At 36.6% G+C, this 22698-nt stretch overlaps 1 protein-coding gene across 3 annotated transcripts in view; it reads left to right on the top strand.

Annotated features, from left to right (window-relative positions):
* Positions 1 to 22698, top strand: part of CCSER1 (coiled-coil serine rich protein 1) — a 646489-nt gene that overhangs the window by 350292 nt on the left and 273499 nt on the right. For all 3 annotated transcript variants that reach the window (XM_026847667.1, XM_026847668.1, XM_026847666.1), the window contains exon 8: positions 17562 to 17639. In XM_026847667.1, coding sequence (XP_026703468.1) covers positions 17562 to 17639 — 78 coding nt within the window. The remainder of the gene's footprint in view (positions 1 to 17561; positions 17640 to 22698) is intronic.

The following is a 22698-nucleotide window of genomic DNA, read 5'->3' as shown; positions in this document are numbered from 1 at the left end:
ATGTTGAAAGCTAAGGTCATCTTGCAATATATATGCAACAGGATTGTGTAAGAGTGTCTTTGCAGCTAAAAGAGATTTGAACTGGAACTTCAGGAGTGTTTTTATCTTTAAATTGGATTATACCAAGAACAGGAAGGTATAATGGTGAACGGCTTCCATCAGTGGAAGGCACCTCCTGCCACCCACCATCAGAGGGATGATCTTTTTCACCTGTGTAAATATGCATATTTATATATATGTATTTATTTAGCAAAAGTTTATAACAAATTTATTCATATTCTGTCCTGTCCATCCTGCACCATGCAGTGTCAGCATGTAACATAGAGCTGTATTTTTCTTTCCATGATAAGCTTAAGTTTCTAGAAATCAATGCCAGCTAGTTCCTAGGACATGTCTCAGCCCATTATGTTAAATGTGTCATCTGTGGGGATGGCAAGTTAATGAAGTCTTATTTTCTCTTTTGAGAACCTGGTAATGCAGGAGTATGTATTGACAAGTGATTTTATCTATGTCCTCCATGTTTATATATCTAACATCCCAGTCTGCTCAGCTTCCCTGAGTCTGAGCTGTGTGGGCTGCTTTGCTCAACACAGAGGAGTTCTGGAGGTGGGATAGGTATAAGAAAGTAGGGTGAAGACTGATGTCATGCACTGTGGTGGAGGCTATACTGCTCTGCTGTTAGTGTGACTGGGAAGTCCTGTATTCTAGATGATTTCATGGAGTCCCAGCTACAGAAAAAGACCTAGCTGCAGCTTCACAGCTGGTTGCAGTGTAGCTGCCTGGAGCTTGGCCAGACAGAGAAACAGAAACGTCCTATGTGAGGCAGTGGTTGGAAGATGAAGCAGAAAGTGAGAGGCATCACCCCACCCTCTGGAGGATTGCTGACCTTGGCTTAAAAGTCTACATGCACTTTTAGGATATAACATAAAGCAAATGTACAGAGTTTCTGAGTTACTCAGTGATGGAGAAAATGGGTGCTCCTCTTCCTGTGGGGAATAAAAAGCTAAAGAGGATGATAAAGATACTATGTGTTTGTATTTTCATGCATCAGGATGTTCTAAGGCCAAGAAAGTGTCGGTTCAGAGATAACTTTTGCAGTCAAGTGAGTTCCATTTTTGTCCTCCCCATGACAAATTTACGTCATTGATAAGGACTCTGGAGAGGGTACCAGCCCTGGCACTTTAGCAGCCAATTGTTTTGACTGCCCCTGAAGCTGAAATTGTTGTAATGAGGAGAGACCTTGGATTTAAGGGTCATGTGTGTTGGAAACCAAAGTCTGAAGGAACAAGCAAAATCTCTCACTGACAGAGGAAAAGAAAGGACCAGAGGAAGGCACAAATAAGAAATATATCTAGTAGGAGAATATGTGAGTGGAAGGAAAGGAATGCAAGAGATGGTCATCTCCAATATAATGCAGATGGAGAGAGCCAAGAGGAAATTAATTTAGCTTAATAGAAGTGAGAATTTTGTATCAGAAATTTAGGTTTGTGGCATTTGAGTCCTGTTCATAACTATCCTGATTGTACAAAAGTTGTATGGGCAATATGTTTGACTTTTTTGTGGTTTGTTTTTTGTGGTTTCTTTTTTTTTTTTTTCTCTTTTCCCTGTGAAAGTTCCTGATTCATATCAATAGTGGAAAAGACTGCCCTACTGGGTCACTAAGTATAAGGATTATACATACTACACCAGCCTAAGCAGGCAAAGCTTCAGTTGTACCACCTCGGCTCCTGAGATCCTGAGAGATCAGCTGTTGGGCTATAGGTGGTCATTTGGACATAGTCCTCTTTTAAACCCAATTTTGTTATCCACTGACAAGCTAATGATCTCTTCACGTTACCTGTTTCCTTTGCTCTGTGTGTTGTGTGTAAGTGCTTTGACTAGGTCTTTGCATGGGTGCATTTTCCTCCTAGTTAAGAGTCTATGTATTGACCATCAGGACTGGTACATACATAAAATAGACAACTAGTGGAACATTGTGGTCGGAGCAGCAGGTAGAACTTCACAGGTGAATGGAGCTCAGCTGAATATGTAGGATCAGATGTCATGGAAGATCTCTGTTGTGTCTCATGAGAACAAGCTAAGACTAGGATAGAAATTAGATGCACTCAGAAGAACACAAATGAGGAAAATCATCTGTTTGTAATGTCTACCATAGTCCTTGTGCTAGAATTAAAGACTTAGGCTGCTAAAAACAAGTCTTTCACAGGTTGGCTGTAGTTTTGGCACTACAAAAAATAGTCACTGTTTTTCTTCGCTTTTGTTTGTGTGCAAATTCTGATGGAAAGCAAATGCCCTCTTTTTAAGTGATGCTAGAAAAGTCCATGCATACAAAACAAACAGAGCATTTCTTCCTAAAAATGCTGAACACTGCATCACTTTTCAGAAGCTTGCCACTCTTTTGACATAGAGTGGTGCTTGTGAATAACATGTCAGTTTTGACTGCGGTCATATAGCTAGGATAACCTGAAAGTTTAAGGTGAGCTACTTGAGAAGTTCTGTGGAACTCATGAAAAACTCAGATATCTTTCCATAAAAGACAAGATACATCTATCATTTGTGATAATGTCTGTACTTAGAAATTACATTTATTCAAGTAATTGTTTTATTTTTTACTTTTGTCTTTTGTGTTGTATGTAATTTGGAAATGGACATGTGATGGACTACAGTAAATGTATTGTTGAATTCAGAGAAATGAGGCTTTTTGTTACCATGAATGGAATAATGTGCCATAAATACTCAAGACATGAAGACTGTCAAACCTTCTCTGATTATCAAGTACGCAACAATTTAAACCAGTGTGTCTATATACACCTGACTGAGGCTTCAGTGCTGTTCTCAATTATTAGTCTGTTCAGTTTCAGTAAAATTTATATAGGAAACTGGAAAACAAATGGATTGATGTCCTGATAGAAAAAAGTAAGTTTTAGTCAGATTTTTCTGCAAAACCCATTTAATGAACAGAGCAAAATCAGATTTTTTACCTTATTTGATTTTGTTAAATCAGCAATAAACAAAAATGGTGACTGAGCTTTTTGCACAGCTTACACTTAATGCTATTAGGGGCTATTTATGTTACAGTTACAGTGATTCCTAAATCTGCACGTATCTTGTTACAGTGCTCGCTGCAGGAAGTTTCTGGAGAAAACAAAAATCTGAACAAAGTAGCGGCAGTACGGTGTAGAGGCACAGGTTGTTACCCTGCCCCTAGGTCTCACAAGTATATTCTAAATTGCTTTTGCCACTAGATTTTGGATGAACTTCAGAGGCTCTTGTAGACTTTCTTCTCACTTCTGTGTTAATAAAATGCCTGTTTCTTTAGCATGTTTTGTAACCGGTTCAGTTTGAAATTTTGAAAATTGATTGAGAGCTGCACACAGCTCCCTGTTGAGTGCAGAGTTATAGGTTAAAATAAGTTGTCTGGGTTTTTTAAACAGATGTTTGTTGTTGTATTCTAAAAATGCTAACCAGTACTTAGTCCTTGGCTAATTTTATGTGGTTGCTAAATATTTATAACTCAAGATCAAACCATCCAGTGAGCTATTTTGTGATGATACTATGAGTTTTGGTGGAGACTTTTTTTTTAACATAACATCATTTTGCATTGGTGAAATCATCCATGGATTGTAGCATTGACATAGTATCTTTCACTGTACACTGTCAATTAATTTTGGTTACTGAAATATAGACTGTTCCCCTCCTGTTCACACCCCACCACCTAATCATATGAAAATATACCCTTATCTGTCACATTAGTCTTTGTTTATGGTAATTTTTTTTTTTCCTATGTCTTTAAGTATTACTGATTTAAACTCTGGATTCTGGATCTGCATAGTCAGGTTTGGGTTTGCATATAAAAATATGTAGATAAGGCTTATTTTTCAAAGTCAGTAACAGTATGTAGACTGTTTTTATAATGCCCAGTTTTATAATACATACTGTTGTTAGACCATGTGGCAAACATTACTGAAATGTAGTCACAGAGATTACTATTTTCTTTGAGCTTAAATTAGTGGGCTAGAAAGTTCTCCTTAGGATGTGCCATTTGGCAGCTTTTGTTAATTTTTACTTTTTTCTTAGCTGCTATTACTACAAGCTTAACTAAAGAAGTAGGAAAAATCTACGCAGAGTATCTTTTCCTTATTAAGAAACAAGGAGTAACTAGATGAAAAGTAGAGGCAACCGTTTTTCTTGTCCATTGAAAGAGTATGAGCTGGGTGCATGGGAGGCTGATATTGCAGTATTTCAAAAGAGTGAATGTGGTTTAGGCTTTAGAATATGAAATAAGAAAAACTGTACTGGGGTCAGTGTAAGGGTTTATCCAGCCCTTCCTTCAGCTGTCTGTCTCCAGCGGTGGCCAAGCGGGTGCTTACAGAAAAGCTGGTATGCAAAGCCATGGGATGTTTTCCTCAGTGCTCTCCCAGTTCATCACTTTGCAGTTCAAGGGAGCTCCTGAACTGCTTGTTACCCTCAAACGATCTCTGCTGCTTACTTGTCCAATACAATTTTACAGCATTTGTAGTTTTATACCTCCATCTTATACTTCAGCTATTCATTGTCTCTTTTCACATGCCTAGTTTGAAAATGCTTTTGTTTCAAAGCTATCTCCATTGGTTTACACTTACAGATCAGAGTCCCTGGTCTTTGAGCAACAGACAGGATTCAACTCTCTTCTTCTGCATCTTTACAAGATACTATAGCGTGTAGCATGTGTTGAGAAATGAGGCATCATCCTAGGCAGCGCTGGTTTATATAAAAACAGCATTTACAAACAAATCCTTTTTGGTAGTAGGCACACATTATGAGCCGAGACAGCACTGGGGCAATATTAAAGAGCACTTGTAAAAATTTTAGCAAAACAATTTTATCAACAATAGTGTACCAACAGGCTGATTATATGCCAATAAAAGAGGGTTTATTTGGTACATTGAATTTATGTTATGGTATAAACTGACTATTAGTGTTTCTCAAGTGCCATAGGTTCACCTTCATCTCTCTTTCGCTTCTTGTTTTCTGAGGCAAAATTAGAATTTATTCCTCTTTTGTCTGAAAAACTCTATAAGATAGTATCAATGTGTCTCTTTAGACTTGTATGATGTAATTCTTATGCTTTTATGAATATATCATAGTTCGGGTTGTTATTTCCTCTCTTTGAACAATTTTATGTGACAGTTGCTTATGGTCATGTTTATAAGTCGTCTTTTTTGTTCCATTATAGCAGTAATCTGGGGACCATAGCAATGTGTTTTGCTTATGATATATGTCAGTAGGAAATAGAGGTTTAGTCACCATTTCTTTAAATAGTGAGAAATTGACTTTTTAAAAGGGAGAAAAAAGGAGAGATCTTTTTTCAATACTCTTTCCTCAAGATCCTATAATGCTTCTAGAAACAGTAAGAAAAAGTGTATTTCAGATTCTTTGTCCTATAGCTTCTTTGTGCATATGCATCATACCAAAAATTAGATTGCAGTGGTTAATTTCCTTATACAATAGAAGAATTTTTGGTTTCTTTTGCACATGCTTGGAAAAGTACAACTTATATTTGGTGATGAAAATATTTTGCTACATAATTCTTTTATCACTTGATATCAGGATGTCAGTGCTGCAAATTCTCGACTAAGTTCCAGCATCCTACTGATTTGCTGTAGAATTCGTAACAGTCACACAGCTTTCTTGAAGTCAAACTCCCACCATTAGGAAAAATTCTGAATTAATTAAAGAAATGTTTGAAAGAAGAGGAGATTGATACACCTTTCTCTCATCTTTTGCTGGACTGTGTCATAGTCTATCAAGTATTATAAAAAACACAAAGGATCATTTGGATTGTTTCAGTATTGTAAAAGCAAAAGAAAATTTTGTTGCCTGATCAAAACTGTTCTGCTTTGGCAAAACAGTACAAAGCTGCTGAACATTACTTGTGAGCCTTGGTTAAATATACATATATAGATATTTGGAATATCATGATAATGCATATTAAAGCATGTTGGTTTTGTCTTATTGAATTAAATGTGATGTACTTTGCATTTAATTTTCAGTGTCTCAATTGAGGTGAGTGGGTTAGTGTGGAGGGCATGAGTGATGAACCTAAATTCACAGTAAAAAGATATCAACTTCATTAACTTTCTAGCGTCAATTACTGGCGAAACCCATGCTGTGGCTTTCCCTGAGAGCAGGTTCACAAAGTGTAAAAGTGCCTTTTGGTCCTTGCTTAAGCAATTAATTTCCTAGGGAAAAGTCTTTACAGTATATCTGAGAGCCTGGTGTAGTGAACTGAACTTTTTTAATGAGGAATACCACTAAATCCTGTTCTGTGTATGTCTTCTCTGTTTCCTTGTAATTCTTCATGCCCTGCTTTCCCATACAGTCCCTAAACATCCTCCTTGGCTCCTGTTACCTGGGCTGAAGGTGCTGCACAGTGTGGCTGGCTCACAGCTGTCTGCTGTCTGCTCGTCTGGCTGACTTTGAGCTTGAAGCTCATGCTGAAGCCTCTTACCAGCTTAGACCCTTTGCATCTGTCCACAGTGACTTTCATGAAACTTACAGAAACTAGTTTTCTATCTCTGTTGCTTGGACTAGTTAGTATTGACCATTGTAGTAAAAAATTATTATTGAGGAATAGATGGAGAGGCAGTGTGATCACTTCCAGTGGGTGCATATGAATATGGACACTTAATGGACTGCTTATGAGTGCAGGACAAAAGCAAGTCACATAGTTGTCCTATTCTGGCAGTGCTAAACACAAGTATTTTGGTTCTATCCAAAATACTTGTCAAAATATACAAAAAACCTATTGAATAAATGGCATAATGTCACACAGGGACAACTCAATGGCAGCTGTGGGTTGTTTTTGGTATTGCTAGGTATATTTACAAGTGATACAGGGATCATATATTTTTAATATCAGCAAATAAAATGCAGCCTTATTTATCAGAAAGATAGGTACAAGCTTTTGTTGATTTCCATGGTGGCAGCAATTATTTGATTTATATAATTATTTTCCCCCCTATTCATTTGACCAAGAAATTATAAAAATCTACCTCATGCCGTTGTTGCTGGGACAACTTCAAAATGGCCATTTAGTTGTGTTTCTAATATATGCTTCTAATCCCAAAGTCGTGAATCTCATTCCTCGGGACATCAATCTGTAAAATTATTGTAAATGCTTAGCTGTGTGATGTTTAATTAATGCCACAAGCTTTCAATAAACATCAGGTGCAATTTGGAATATGCTGAGTTAATCATTCTTGCACTCTGCTAATGCACGTGCTGTTAAATCTATGTGCAAAGTGGCTGGCGCTGACATTAATCACATCCCACAATGTCCCTGTCTGCACAGAGGGAAAGGAGACCACAAAACAACAGAAACATTTGAGAGACAATGCACTTAAACATCTCCACTTAGAGGCCTAAAGGACAAAGTGCATAATCTTAGCATTTCACATGGTAGGGAAGTAAAACATAATGAAAAGTGAAGGAACACCTTTGATACTTTCAGAAGTTAATAAAGTAACTTGTCTAAGTAAAACTTTATATTAAATGTGTTGCAGAATCAGCTGTTAGTTATTGCTGCAGGATTTTCATATGGCCGTTAATCTCGTCTCTCACACCGTTATTTTGCAGTGTGTATTTGTTTAACCAGAGAGTTTTTCCTTCAGTGGTTACTGATAGTCACACACACACACACACACACACACACACACATAAAAATTAAAAAAAAAAAAAAAAATAGAAGAAGTTATTGAAAGAAAAAACCCCTTCCAAAACAGATGTTTGGAACAGACTGAAATTCTGTTCATGTACCCATCCAGAACCTGGCAGCATTTAAAATCATGTACACCATGAAAGTGATAAATGTGGCAGCTCTAAAAATGGATAAAGGAAGGAAAAAGCACAAGGTTATAAACTGTGTGCTTGCTTTATTTGCCAAAGTTGATAGGTTTGCATTCCTTTTCATGTTAGTTTTGTGGTTGTGTGTCAGCAGAATTCTGCCAGCAGAACTCTGCCAGCTGAATCATGAGCATACCAACTATAGTGAGGCAATGTTGAGGCAGTATATTTTAATGAAAGTAGAAGTGCAGGAATAATCTTATCTAATCTATTTTGTCCTAATCTAGGATTTTGGAAGAGTTAATTCTTGCCATGCTATGAAAAAGGTAGTGTACAAGGGAAGTATTTGAAATAAATATGTTTATATCCTTGTTTAAGGTTTAGGTTAGTAATTTTCTAACATACAGTTGTTTATAAAAAGCCTGAACACTAGTTTGCTTGGTTTATAAGCAATTTAATTAGAGACTTTACATCTCATCCCCATTTTACCTAGTAAATTTAGGAAAAACACCATTTAAATGAGTTAAAACCTCATTATTCTTGATGATCAAGTACTTTACAGCTGATGGGTAAACAGTTGCTATATAATAGAACAGTAACCAGTTTCACATCTTCACTGGGGCTACTTAATACTGTACAGTGAAGTAAATGAGAGCTGTAAGTTAAGAGAATTTCACTGCCGTATCTGTGATGTCCAGTTAGGAAAAAATGCTGAAATATTGTGAATTGAAGATGTGCAGATTGGATCTTTGAATCTGAATGTGTAGTCCTGCTTTGCAATAATCTTGCATGTAATTGTACTGAATGCTGTTTGCTGCTGTGGACCCTGGGAAGATAACAGAGCCCAGAAATTCATATCTAAAGTGAATACATTGAAACTTAACAGTGTAAGGAAGACTGCTTTTGTGCATAGAACATAAAATTTGTATCTATGCAGTGATCCATAACTCTGAAGGTGGCTTCATGCCTGACCTTGAAAAATAGATCACCTATTAATCTATTATATCACCTATTTTTCTTCAAATGTTTGTAGGAAGATCAAGTCAACAGCAGTAATGGGGGGGGTGGGGTGGGGGGGGTGTATTTTGCTACTGTAAGGCTTAGTGTCCCTGCATCACAATTTCTGATTTATCAGATTGGGATAATAATGTCCCCTAGGCTTGTCTATTGAGTGTCTTATATTTTGGGACAGGATTGTATTTGTGTAGGTGGTTCTAGCAGTGGTGTAGCAGTCATAATCTAAGGACATATGGGTTGAGAGCGAGTTAATTCTGTATTAGACAAGCTAGTATAAAACTCAGGATATCTTCTTGAACATCAGGATGCAGCCATAACACAAATTAAGACTAACAGCAATACTTATTAACAGTTCAAAACTGTACTTGGAGAGATAATTTCTACATGAATGACTGCTTGATGTGTCAGCCTTTTGAAGGTTTTTATGACTGCACTACTGCTTCTTTTTTTCTTCCCTTTCAATAACTTTCTCAGTTTGAGGTTCTTTTTGGTTGTTGGGGTGAAGGGGGTGTTAAGATTGGCATCACTTGTCATGGCCGTATTATTCATAGAGTGTGACAGTTTTGGTTTTTTTTTTTTAATTGTATTGCTATATTCAAAGCATGCATGGCCATGTCTGTACCATATATGAATGACTTTTTTTTATTTTAGAGGTGTGATGACTGGAAAAAGGTCCTCTATACTTTCCATGATGCTTGTGCATAAACTTACATCTTAGAGTAGTATTGTTGTATTATGGGAAATGTAACCAGTAAGGAAATGACTGCTTGCTATACAGCTTTACTGAATGAGTGAATGATAGTAATAAATAATAAACAGGTATTACTTTAAAATATGAATTATAACTTGTAATACCACCTGGAAATGGAATAATTTCTGTTGATTCAAAGATAAAACAAGAAATAATTAGTCAAGATAAATTTGTTCCCCTGACCCAAGAAATGGAGTGTCATTTTTCAAACATAGCTTAAACAGTTATCTGCCACCCTTTATTGCTGTGTCTTCAAGCATCTTCCAAAGATGCTTTTAAAAACTAAAGTTAAAAGCTTAGGTATATTTGCAAAATCCTTATCCTGAAATTCTGTGGTGGTCTCATGTCCTTGTAAACATTTAGTTTTAATTTTGCAATACATACACAAGTGGTAATGGTAATGTTTGTGATACAGCATTGTCCAATTAAATAAAGAAGAGTCAGAAGATACAGTTTTTAAGTCTCTCTTACTACCTCTGACATTCATCATGAGTGGACTCGGAGGTTCACTTTTTTTGTGTTTTCTGTTTCTGGTTAGATAGCCTGTGCTCTCAAAGCTTGAGAGCATCTTTTTTATTGGTAAGGTTGTACAGCATTCAGCAAAACAAGAGAATTTTTCTCATCTAGAACTTGGGGATGGAAAGTTTAAAAAAATAGTTGGGGTTATAAAGACTTCAAATTTTTTTTTTTTTTTTTTTTTTTTAAATAGCAGTCTCTGGTTAGGATCTAGTAAACCTTCGCATTACTTAATGTGAGTAAGGCTAGCTGGCATGTCTATAGTGGGGCTTGTAATTCTGTTAAGATTTGAAGTCTTTCCTAAATATTGTTCATCTTCTAAAAGTGTCATCACTTCATAACAGCTCTTCGGAGTTGTTTTTTTATTAAATGTATTCAGACCTGGCAGTAATTAATTATTGAAGTATTGCAAACTGCTTGGAGACAGGCTTGATTTAGCCATTCTTGACTCACACCCGAATATTGTGTTTGAATAGAAATCAGAGCAGAAGAGACATTGTCTTTCATTCCAGATACCATACTTAGTAAATGCATAGGATTTTGTCTTTGTGTTTTACAAAAGAATGCTAATTAATAACTGAAAAACTATTTTGGTGTGTATAAGAGTTCTATGTGAAAGCTGGGAAATGTTCACGGAAATTCCATGTTGTTTTGGTCTTTGTTGTTTACAGTGATCTGACAGAACTATAACCCTCAGTAAAACCTGTATTTGTGTACACTTGAGTGCATTCCCACTAAGTTCTGCCTTGTTTTTCTCCTGAACAATGGGCTAACCCCCTTGGGGATGATTGCACCCATTTGCCACTGTGACTCCAGAGTAATGCCTCTGAATTTTGTGGCTTTTTTTTAGCACCTTAGTTCTTAGTACTTTGTATTAGACCATGCTGTAGCTGCTTTCTTAGCCTGTGCTTAAGAGACAGCTGGGTTTTTTACAGGGCTTCACGAAGTGTTTTGAAGTGTGATGTGATTCAGCTGTAACACAATTTATCACTAGAGCTATGCTTTATATGTTACATTTTCTTCCCAAAGTGAGACTCAGACCAATAGGGACTCAATTCCTATGGAAATAATTGTCATACAGTCAATTCTGTAGCTTATTGTAGCTTGCAAATTAGATAGAATAGATGTTGGGAGAGCAGTTTTTTGTGCTACTTGTTACCCCTTTGCTCTCACTGCCTAACTGCTGCTGTGAAATTTAATCCCAAAGCACATCAGAATTAAGAGCCTTAGCATTTGTATAAGTCTTTTGAAGAAAAGCTTTTTTCCCCAAGTTCTGTGGCAAACATAAGTTGTGATTCACAGTGGGGTAAATGCCTGAAGCAAGGGAAACAACTGCATGTAAATTGTAAATCTGATGCTGACAGTTGTAGGCTGTTTTGGATGTAGGCTGAGAGGAAACCCAAACAAAACAGATTTGTCTTCATGAAGTCATACAATAATCTGTAGAGACTATAGGAGAGAGAGGTTGAGTCATCTGAGTGTGAAGAGATTTGAATACAAAAAGTTAAATTGTGATATTTTGAAATCTAAGAATAAAGAAGGAACAGCTGTTGGGAAAAAAAAAAATTAATATGTTATCAACTAGACAAAATAGATTCCATATTGACAAAAGCCACAGCTGTACTGGATAACAGACTTTTGATTCTTCCAATATACCTGGAAAGATAAGTTTTGCTGTTTGATTAATATGACAGTTCAAGATAATTTTCAAGCATTTTCTTTTTGGAATTTGCAGTTAAATAAAAGCACCACAAGTGGTCACCATGCTGTCACTGATAGGGAATTGGGTAAGAAAATAGTCACAAGAAATAATTTTGACCTGTTCACAGTCAAAGCTATGAAAATTGTTTTAACACACTTCGGTTCAGAGAAGGAATGTTCTAAAAAAAAAGTCATATGTTTCAAGATGTATTAACTTACGCTGACTTCCTAAATATAAGTATTCTGTTAGTAACTGACTCCACTTTCTATCTAGTAGCTGTCTTTTGGTGAAGACTAAGCCCATTTTTCACTTACTATTTTATCTGTAACAGTTTCACATGCATGCGATCAGCTGATGCCTGTTATCTTCCTATTTCAACACCCCTCAGTGACATATTTCAAACATAGTAATAAGTATGTAAATAATGACACTCCTGTACCAGAGGTAGTTTGAGATATAAACTACATCTGAACTTATTCCCATGTGAAGTAATAGCTTTATTGATTATGGTCTAATGCTTTCAACTAGATACTTCAGTTTGTAATCTCAGTAATTTAAGTAACAGCAAATGATGGAGAAAATGTCCTTCCACATAGTTTTTATCTCTCTCTCTCCCCACAGCACACACACATACGTTAGAGAGAGGGCTTGTGATGAATGTTGCTGGCAATGTTGCTATGAGTTATCTGACTTAAATAACACCAACAGCTCTTCTTGTCTTTTTACTAATTAGGATGAACCCGGGGAATAAGAATTTTTCATGCTTTTATTCCTGTCACCTTGCACTTTATTTTAGTAAAAGGGAATAACAGCACACAGAAGAATAAGAGAAGGTGTTTATTTATGTTCTATTTTTAAAAAGTAACCTACAAGTACTATGTTTGATCTTAAAAAACTAAAAGTATCTCAAAAATAAATTAGTTGGTTCCTTTTTGGTCTTTAGAGAGTTCCTTTCACTGGACCTCTTAAGATACTTAGGGTGCCAGATCATATGACATTACAGGGAGAGGCAAAGGAACCTGTTTTGTTCAGTCTGAAAAGAAGGAGGTTAAGGAAGGATCCATTTGCAGTCTTTTTACTACCTAATATAGAGAAGGTGGAGCCAGCTCCTTTCAGATACATACAGTGAAAGGGCAGAAAGCAGGAGGATGGGACAACTTAATCTGTGATTCTACAAAGTATCTCAAAAGGAAAATGGAAGCATTGAGGAAGCACCTTATAATGCATTTTGACTTTCTCAGAATCTTTACATTTCAACATAGACTTATGAAAAAGCTTTTGGAAACTTTTTGGTAGTTGAGGAGAAGGTGATAGGATGCAGCGTATGCAGTTAGTGGTATGAAGACTGGGTCACATGGAAAAAAATCACTAATTACTCAATTTCGCTAGGAAGCCTCTGAAAGAAGGTTACTTGGGTGTTTTAAAATGGCAGGGAGGTCTCAAGGAGGTTTCAATACTTGAAAAACTACTTTTAAATGTTACTTTATAATAGTAACTGTCTCCAGGAGTAATGATGTGATGGCATTTGAAGTCTGCTGTGGGAATGTATGTCCAGGTAACTTTTTCCTTTGTTATGAATGAATGTTAAAGTCTGCTACATATGACTTGTAAAGATCTTTTGTTTGGCTGATTTGATATAATTGAGAAAAAGGGACAGATTTTTAATTTCAAAAGTCCTTTTCCATTATCCAGGCACCTGGAAGTTTGTTAGGTCTTTCCTATTTGTAGCAGCTTAATAAAAAGTAAATAAAAAAGATTGCTATCTTTTTCTGACTGTCTCTGGCTTAGTGCCTTAGGCTGTTGCATTCGTGGCAGAGTTGTCTGTTCCAGTGCCAAAGACCAAAGTAATTGTACAGACTCAGACATATCAAACAGCGTACTAGGTAACACATTTGCAAAAGCAAAATTAACTGATACCTAGACATCAGGTTTTTTAAAGCGACTATTCTCAATAAGATTTGCAAAAAAGGCAAAGGTGCAAATCCCCTGCAAGCAGTCTTTGTTGGAGAACATGACCTCCTTGCAGAAGGTTTGTGGTTGTAGCTGACAGTTGGCATCTGTGTCTGAAATGTTGTGCTACGCATGGATAGGAACAGTAAATCTATACCCAAAAGCAGACAGTGTTGTAAATATTTAGCAAATGTGGCAAAAAATCGATAGTATTTATTTTTTTTTTTTTTTTTTTTTTGTGCGTAGAATAGGATTAATATTCATTTTTGTGTGAAGAACTGCTACACTTCTACAGAAACAGTTGCACTGAAGTTTTTCATTTAGCTTGCATTCTGTAGCATGCTATACTTTATAGATCTGAAATTCACTTCAGTGTTAAGAATTGTTTTCCAGCTTTTTGCTGCTTTAGTTCATTATAAAATCTGTCTATTGATATAGTCAGTGCAGCATGAGATTATGTTTAAAGTATCAAGTTATCATTTTGAGAAGTGTTTTTACATTAGAATATTTTATAATGGTTTTGATATCTAATACCTTTAATATTAGTAAAATTGTTTCATAAACAAAGGTGTGTCTTTTGGAACAGCTGTGTTCCTCTGGTAATAACAATTCTAGAAATCAAGTTGTGCAAGTTAGGAAAACCTAACTGCAGAGAAGTTGAATGGCTATGTAAGTAGCCTCTTCCAGTCGCATGCTGTTTTGTTACAAGCCGTAAGTTGTCTGCGTTACTGCATGGAAAATACATTTCTGTGATTTAAAAAATTTGGCAGACTTTTGCAGCATCACTGGAAAGAAGATAAAATACACTGTATTATTGTTATATTTAATATTTTTGAAAATAATTCATATTATGAAGGTTGTTTTGCATCAACACAATTGAAAGTATTCTTTTTGTAGAGTAGCGAGAAGGTACTACTTTTCAACATGGACCTCTTTAAACTTCCGCTTCTGCTAAAGATGATAATGTGGAGTCAGAACTTGGGTGTGTTAAAGACAGATCTCACTGCATATACGTAGTTAAATGATCAGCTTGCAGAAAGAAATCAGTTTGATTATTGCAACCTTCCTAGCTTTCCCAGTTAATTTGTTGCCTTAATGAAGGTTTCGATTTCTTCTGAGTTTTTTTCCCCACTTACTTCAAAACACATGTGTATGCACAGATAAAGTATATAAATGTTACGTTTGATCAGGTACACAGTTTAATACTGGTTTTGGTCCAGTCATAATGTTACTTGAACGTTCAGTCTCTGTGAATGTCTGGATTTGTAACTAGAAAATTCATGGGGCTTCTGAGTAGTAAAATGTTATTGTCTAAATAAGAAAGTAGATGCATAACAATGTTTGTTTTCTAAACACATGAAAATGTGGTGGTCAGTGAAGTAGTAAATTCAAACCTCAAGAGGGTGAAGCTTTTCTGTCAGAAAGGAGATTACCTCTGCTATGGATTCAGTTTTAACTCAGTAGTTACCTCAGCAAGTTTGCATGAAAGTTGTTTCATACCAGGGAAGTGATCAATCTGAATTCTGCTCCTTCCCCACCTCCCGTGCCTTATTTAAAGAATTGAAATACTGGAGGTAGGGTCATTTAGGTGTTGTTTTCTTCCTGCTATTTGCCTACTTTTAGACAAAACTAACTTAATGTAGTGATGTCCATCTTGCCTTGAAATGAATAACTTCTGTTTTTTAAAATATTTAGAAGAGATACTTTAAAGGTATATTGAGTTTGCATGGCAAGGGTTTGGTAGAGGGGGGCTACAGGGGTGACTTCTGTGTAAAGCTCCCAGAAACTTCCCCTATGTCCAGTGCAGCCAGCTCCAAGACAAACCTGCCCCTGGCCAAGGCCAGACCCATCAGCAACGGTGGTGGTGCCTCTGTGGTGACATGTTTAAGAAGGGGGAAAAGTTGCAGTGCAACAGCAACTGCAGCCAGAGAGAGGAGTGAGAATATGTGAGAGGAACAGCTCTGCAGACACCAAGGGCAGTGAAGAAGGAGGGGGAGCAGGTGCTCCAGGCACTGGAGCAGAGATTCCCCTGCAGCCTGTGGTGTAGCCCATGGTGAGGCAGCCTGTGCCCCTGCAGCCCGTAGAGGTCCACAGTGGAGAAGATGCCCACCAGCAGCCTGTAGAGGACCCCACGCCAAAGGAGGTTGTGACCCTGTGGAGAGACCACACTAGGGCAGACTCCTGGCAGGACCTGTGGCCCTGTGGAGAGAGGAGCCCACGCTCGAGAAGGTTTGCTGGCAGGACTTGTGACCCCATGGGGGACCCACACTGGAGCAGTTTGTGAAGAACTGCAGCCTGTGGGAAGGACTCACATTGGAAGAGTTCATGGAGACTGTCACTCATGAGAGGGACCTGTGCTGGAGCAGGGGAAGAGTGTGAGGAGTCCTTCCCCTGTGGAGGAAGGAGTGGCAGAAAAAATGTGTGATGAACTGACTGCAACACACATTCCTGGTTCCCCTCCACCAGCTAGGGGAGGAGTTAGAGAAAATCGGGAGTAAAGTTAGGGGTGGGGGGACAGTGTTTTAAGATTTGATTTTATTTCTTATTATCCTATTCTGATTTGATTGGTAATAAATGAAATTCATTTTTGCTCATGATGATAATTTGTGACTATCTCTCCCTGTCCTTATCTCGACCCACGAGCTTTTCATTGTGTTTTCTCTTGCCCATCCAGTTGAGGAGGGGAATGATAGAGCAGCTTTGCTGGGCACCTGGCACCCAGCCAGCGTCAACCCACCACAAAATGAAAACACAACTCAGACAGTAGCTGAAAATAATAACATTTCTGTGTCTTTATTTCAGTAAAAACTGAGATTCATTCAACTTGAATTTCAAGGTAATTGAATCTGAAATTCTGTTTCACTGTAATACACACCTGTCAGTAACATTAACAGAATACTTTTGTAGGTCTTGAGGAATATGAGTCAAAGATAAGTATTTTGTCTGGATGTAGCTGCAAAATAAAACTGAATCGGTAGATAGGAAAACATAAATTGGTGCAGTAAAAGACTTGGTGTTCTCTATTCATGGAACCTTGCCCTCTCGTGTGCCTTTTCCTGCCTTATTGCATGTATTACCATTTGTTTCATTGCATACTTTCCCCTGGAAAATAGTACAGTATATGTAAGGGCTTGATGAGAATCAACATTTCTTCTTAGTGATGAGTTTCAAACGAAATATCAAAACACTTTTTTTTTGTGAATATAAAAATGTGCTTTTTTGGAAGCAACCACATTTATTTGCTCAAGCCTGTCCCAGAGATTCCATGCTGCACTTCCAAAAATGATTGAGATACAGAGGGACAAGGACAGGAAAAGCAGAAATGAGTACAATACCCAAATGTTTAGGCTTTGCTAACGTGTTTGCATCATGCAAGGGGGAAGTCGTCTCAACCTTGTGAACTGTGGTGGAGTTTGCATGTTCCTTAATGTTTCTTTTAAAAAATGGTTTCTTTACTATTGGAATGGTGCTGGTGTTTGCAAGGGTCACTGCTGCTGCTCAGTGCTTTGTACCTATATCTGCTCTGGAAGAAGATTGCTTTTCATCACACTTCAGTGACATCCTTCTTGTGGGCCCAGCTCTACCACACTGTCAGACTTTCGGAGTCCGTTTAAGAGAAAGATAAGTTTATAAAAGGAAATAACAGCAAGGAAATCAACCTCCCAGTGAGAGTAATGTCATAATAAATCTTCCTGAAAGCTATCCATACAGAAGTTTTGAACTTACCTGACTATTTGTAGCTGCAAAGCCGAGTGAGGAAAAACATGACTCACGTGTGATATATGTTACTTTGTTTTACAGGAAAAGGCTCAGTGCTTTCAGAAGGCTCTTGCTTCCCAAGCAGATAAATCCACGCAGACAGACCTCGTAGGCCATGATGTAAGTAGCTGTATCAAACACTATTTTTTATCATCTTTGTGGGTGTTCCGACTTATGTAAGCCTGTTTGCCTCTGCTGCTGTTGTGTCCATGCATTGATTTAGTGGGAGTTACTGGAACACCATTCATCTTTTGCTCTTAAATGATTCTAATATACCTTCTGAAACATGGGAAGATAATTACAACTACCTGCCAGCATACCAATGCCCTATTAATTTTATGCTTAACAAAGAGTTGAAAATTAGCATAAGTCAATGTGGAGGATATTTATTAGTGGACTGTAATTTTTTTTCCGTATTCATCTACACACTTATTGACAATGTAGTGAGGTTATTATGTTTTATAATCACCATATGCTGTCCAAACAATATCTGAATTTTGGAAGATAATGGAATAAATACACTTTTGCCAAGTGATGTTAAAATTCTGTTTCCTGAAGAGCATCTGTCAATTTCTGCTGGAGGGTGAATTGATAGTATGTATCCTCAAGCAAGTTCATAGTCAGAGATTCCTGAACTGTAGATTTTTTTTTTTTTTTCTCAGTTTTTTAAAATAAAGTATTCTGTCTGTGGTACATTGGTTGAATACGTGCAAAAGATTGACTTGTTTGTATGAGCCTTCTTGAATAATTTTTGATTAAGAATGCCACAGTTCTATTCTGTGATTTGAGCAAAATTTAACAATATTTCTTACCAAAGACCGTTCTGCAAAATAAGGCTGTGGTTCTGCGTTGGTGTATATCAGCATGCTGCTCCAAATTTATAAAAAAACACTGGAATTAAAGCAGGTTTTGAAACCTTCCTTTCAGTATGTTTTGTATCAATGGAGCATTAAAGTTTTGTTTTCTAAGTCTTTAGATAGTCTTCTGAAGACAGAAACAGAAAATTTTCACTTTCTGAAAAGTTCTTGAAGCAAACTGCACTTTGGTGTTTTTTCATACTGTCTTTTAAGCTGATTCAAGCCAGGAGAACTAACTGTTGTTTTTTAAAAAAAAGTAATATACTTTGGACAAAAATGCAGTTATAATTATTATTTTTATATGTATTAACAACTGTGGGTTGGTTTTGAGGTTGTTTTTTTTCTTTCTTTTGAGGTTGTTTTGGTTTTTTTATTTAGGGCAAATAAATCAGTACTTTACTCATTGTATGTCTGTCTGCACTAATTTCTTGTTTATGGGTTGCCAGATATGGACCCTTACATTCTACTTTATCTGTATAATAATGTCTGTTGGAATTTACTGAAACTGTGAGGTGTGTATATATATATTAATGGTGAAAATCCCATAATATTCAAAAATACTTGAAAACATTTTTGTATGTTGCAATGCTATATCTCTTTCTTCTGGGACTAATTATCCTTAACAGCTACTATCTTACATGTTAAATAAACATCTTCCACTAAAAACGAGTATAAGCAATTTGTAGGGTATTTGGTTCTGTTTTTTCTTTTTTTTTTTTTTTTTTTTTTTTTTTTTTTTTTTAAATGATGTGATTTATGTATTTAGTTGTTCTCTCCCAAATCAGATATGTGTTATCTCATGCTGCAGAGATCCATGCTGTTAACAGATCATTTTTTTCCCTTTTTCCAGTCTGTGTTCCCTTGGAGTTTGCAGGGGGGAGGTCTTCTGTCAGTAAAGTAGATGATAGCTGATTCTGCGATAAAATTAGAACCCCCTCCCTCAAAAAGACACAGTTTTCTGGCTGAGATCTGAGTATTAAAGATAACAATAACAATAATTTTAAAAAAATCCTTTTCTTTAGCAGCATTCACTTCAACATTAGTGGAACACATTTTTCAACCTTCCCTGGTAAAATGCCTCTACCATGTCATGGTTGCAATCTTATCTTTTCTTATATATATAGGGTGATGCAATGCAAGAACAAAAGGAAATGTAGAATGTTTTTGTATGGAACAACATATCCACCTCTATTTATCTTGTACAGAGTACTTGTGAAAATTGCATTACAAGGAATTGATTACAGAGAAAGTTGAACTAATCTACAGGAATAAGACATGCTTACTATGATCATCATGAAGGGAATTCAGTGAAGAAAAATGTGCAAATAAGTAAACACTTAATATTAATAAAAACTTTTGGTCGTTATTAGATTGTACAGCTTTTCTCCAAAGGACAGCTATTATAGGTAGTAGTAAGTTCAGCTGTGTTTCTGTTCAAACCGAGTGGCAATTGCATTTGTATTCTTTGCTTGTATATGAGATTTTAAAGAGGAACTTGTAACCCTGACAAGTAGTATCTGTACATCATTTTATTCAAGATATGCGTAACTGTGTATAACTACAATAATATTGTGCTAATGTGAAATTACATAGAAAAACACAAAACAGATCAGAGAATACAAGATACAATATTTATGCCATTAGTCACACATTCTGAGAATAGCATGCATTGAATACTTGAGCTATCCATTTTAACAGGCAAGCAGAAAATTTAAGTTAATTCCATCATCACTACAGATTTGCTGCTGTAATTTAAAAAAGTGATCTGTTTTATTTCTCCTTAATGCAATTTTAGCAGCTAACAATAGTCAGATAAAAGTGTTATCAGGAATTTGTGTAGCATTATTTCATCAATGTTGCACAAATATTGATATACACCTCAGAATGCAGAATTTTAGAAATTCTTAAATTACTGCTTCTGTAAATAGATTGTTTTATATTCTTTTGTTTCACTGTATAAACTTAATAGTTGCCTATTTTGCAGTGCAAAAAAAAAACCTGAAACATGTTCGCCCCAAAAGAAAGCAATGCTCTGTTTTGTTTGACTTCTGGACAATGTGTCCAGTAGTTGAGAGACTATTCTGTGGCTTTGGAGTTCATTTAGATACATTGTTAAAAGTAAATGGAAATTCTGACTTTGGCTTGGACAAGGAATGAGTCCTTTCATCTGTAGGGTGTACAGTAATGAAAAAAGGCTAGAGGCTAGTCTATGTTTAGGAAAGAATGGGTCAAGATGGAAGAAATGCAATGTTTCAAAGGGAATAAATGTTCCTGTCTCTGTGGAGCTTCTCTGAAAATGTTTAAACAGTGTTGACAGGATGTTTTGGGTAAGTATTTGAGAGGTTACCAGAATGTAAGTTAATATAGTGTATTTTATGTTAGTGGCTCTAACATAATTACAGTCAGATTCTGGCTATCAAGATGATCAGCAAAGTCTGGGTCATGCAATCTCCTGCAATACCTGTAAATTGTTGGATAATATTCTGATAGATTTCACTGTTTTCTACCGAGCAACACACAGAATTTTCAGCTGAAATTGATTTAGAGTAGTGTATTAGCAAGCAAGTTGAAGCTAAAGTCTGTAGCAATAATGTTTCTCATAAAGAACTGTTTGAACTGGAAAGCACACTGCTTAATCTCTTTTTGGTATTAAAATAATCTAATAAGAAACTTAATTATGGAATTAAAACATAAAGTTTAAAATATGTTTTGATAAGGAGGAAAGAGGTCTTCCATGATGAAAAATGCTACAGTTTCCTTAAGTGATTAACATGACTACTTTGCTACTTGACTAAATTGAAAGTAAAATATCAAGCCAGCTGCTGTGTGTATTCAAGGGAAGACATCAGATAGCAATCCAGGTTTCTTAGAAAGCTGATTGCTTTCTACTGCAGAATGCCAAGGGATCTCTACCTTATGATAGTCCTGAATTTATTCTGTTTTCCAGTATGTGTACTGAAAATCATTTAAAACATGTTGGGAGTCTTGCAGAAAGAGCCATGTGTGCAACAGATTGATGTGGGAGACTGCTAAATAATAAATGATTAATGTGTTTTAAATAATCAATGTCAATTTAGCCTCCTTCACCTTCCTTTGTTTGCAACACCTTATTTTATTGAGAGGTGAAAGTATAATTTCATCCATGTCGATCAAGATACTAAAACGGACCAGAAGATTCATAGATACAGTCAACTAGCTTTGCAGCTGATTACAGGATCATGTTAAGCAATACAGTTCTAGTAGTGGCTGCTAGCTAAATAAGTAGTCCAAAGTAGCGTGCAGGCATCACACAAACACTATACAGCATGTTCCATGGCTAATGAGTTTTCATTAAAATGTGTCTTAAAACCAGAATTAAACACAGTACAGTTCTCTGTTTCTGTCACCAAAATAGGTCCGACTCAGCACCATTTTGTCAATCTTTATGAGTCTTTGGATGAAAAGATTTTGTACTTCATTTTACACAGAGTAGAAATTCCTGAGAGCTGACATGATTTCTACAGTGTCTTTTCTGTGTTTGCTTTGTGCTGATACTGAATATTACAGGTTTCACATCTCAGAACTACTATTCTGTTTGTCTTTCATACTGAGAGTAGAGCTGACATAAACAAGTTTTGGACTGGTCCTTAACTCATTCCCCGTTTAATGATAATTCTTTCCAGTTTAGTGTCCTTATGTTTGTATTATGCTTTTAGAGTCTCAGAGAACAAAATTGTGTGGTGTTGTTCCCAATCTGCTTACTGTTTGATTTGCCTAGCTACAAACAAACATTACCTTTCCTTGGTGATTACGAGCATTGCATTTACAACAGTGCTGAGTGATACACACATAGGCACTGACTCAAAACACCTGTACTACCGTGCAATATTAAAATTAATAGGTATCCATACTAATACTTTTTTCAGGGTATTTGGTTTGTAGCTTGCTGTACATTACCTCGGACAGCATGTATCTATTTCCCTCTCAAAGCTGGGGCACTGTTTTCTGCAGAGCCTCTATGTTTCACTAGGAGGGAGTGGAAGACATGGAGGTGGATGCTCTTATTGTTCCCTCCACCTCCCTTTGTGCTCCTCATCCTTCATGGCAGCCAGCCCTCATGGTTCATGGATGCTGTGAAGGACTGTGTTGTATTGTGTCCTCTACTTCAGAAAGGCAGGGGAACAGAATACTAAAGTGTTTGAATTTGTTGAACTTTCCAGTTTGATCTAAATATTTTCCTGCCCACAGTTTTGCATAGTTTGTTACAGTGTGAAAGGACTTGCATTTTGCCACCTAAAACAGAAAATACATCCTGCCTCTGCCTCTCCCCGCCCCCCCCCCCC

This window comes from Athene cunicularia (genome assembly GCF_003259725.1).
Source record: "Athene cunicularia isolate RWA chromosome 4 unlocalized genomic scaffold, athCun1 chr4_part2, whole genome shotgun sequence".
Lineage (NCBI taxonomy): Eukaryota > Metazoa > Chordata > Aves > Strigiformes > Strigidae > Athene > Athene cunicularia.
Note: the sequence above shows the minus strand (reverse complement) of the source record. Positions and strands in the feature narration are given on the sequence as shown.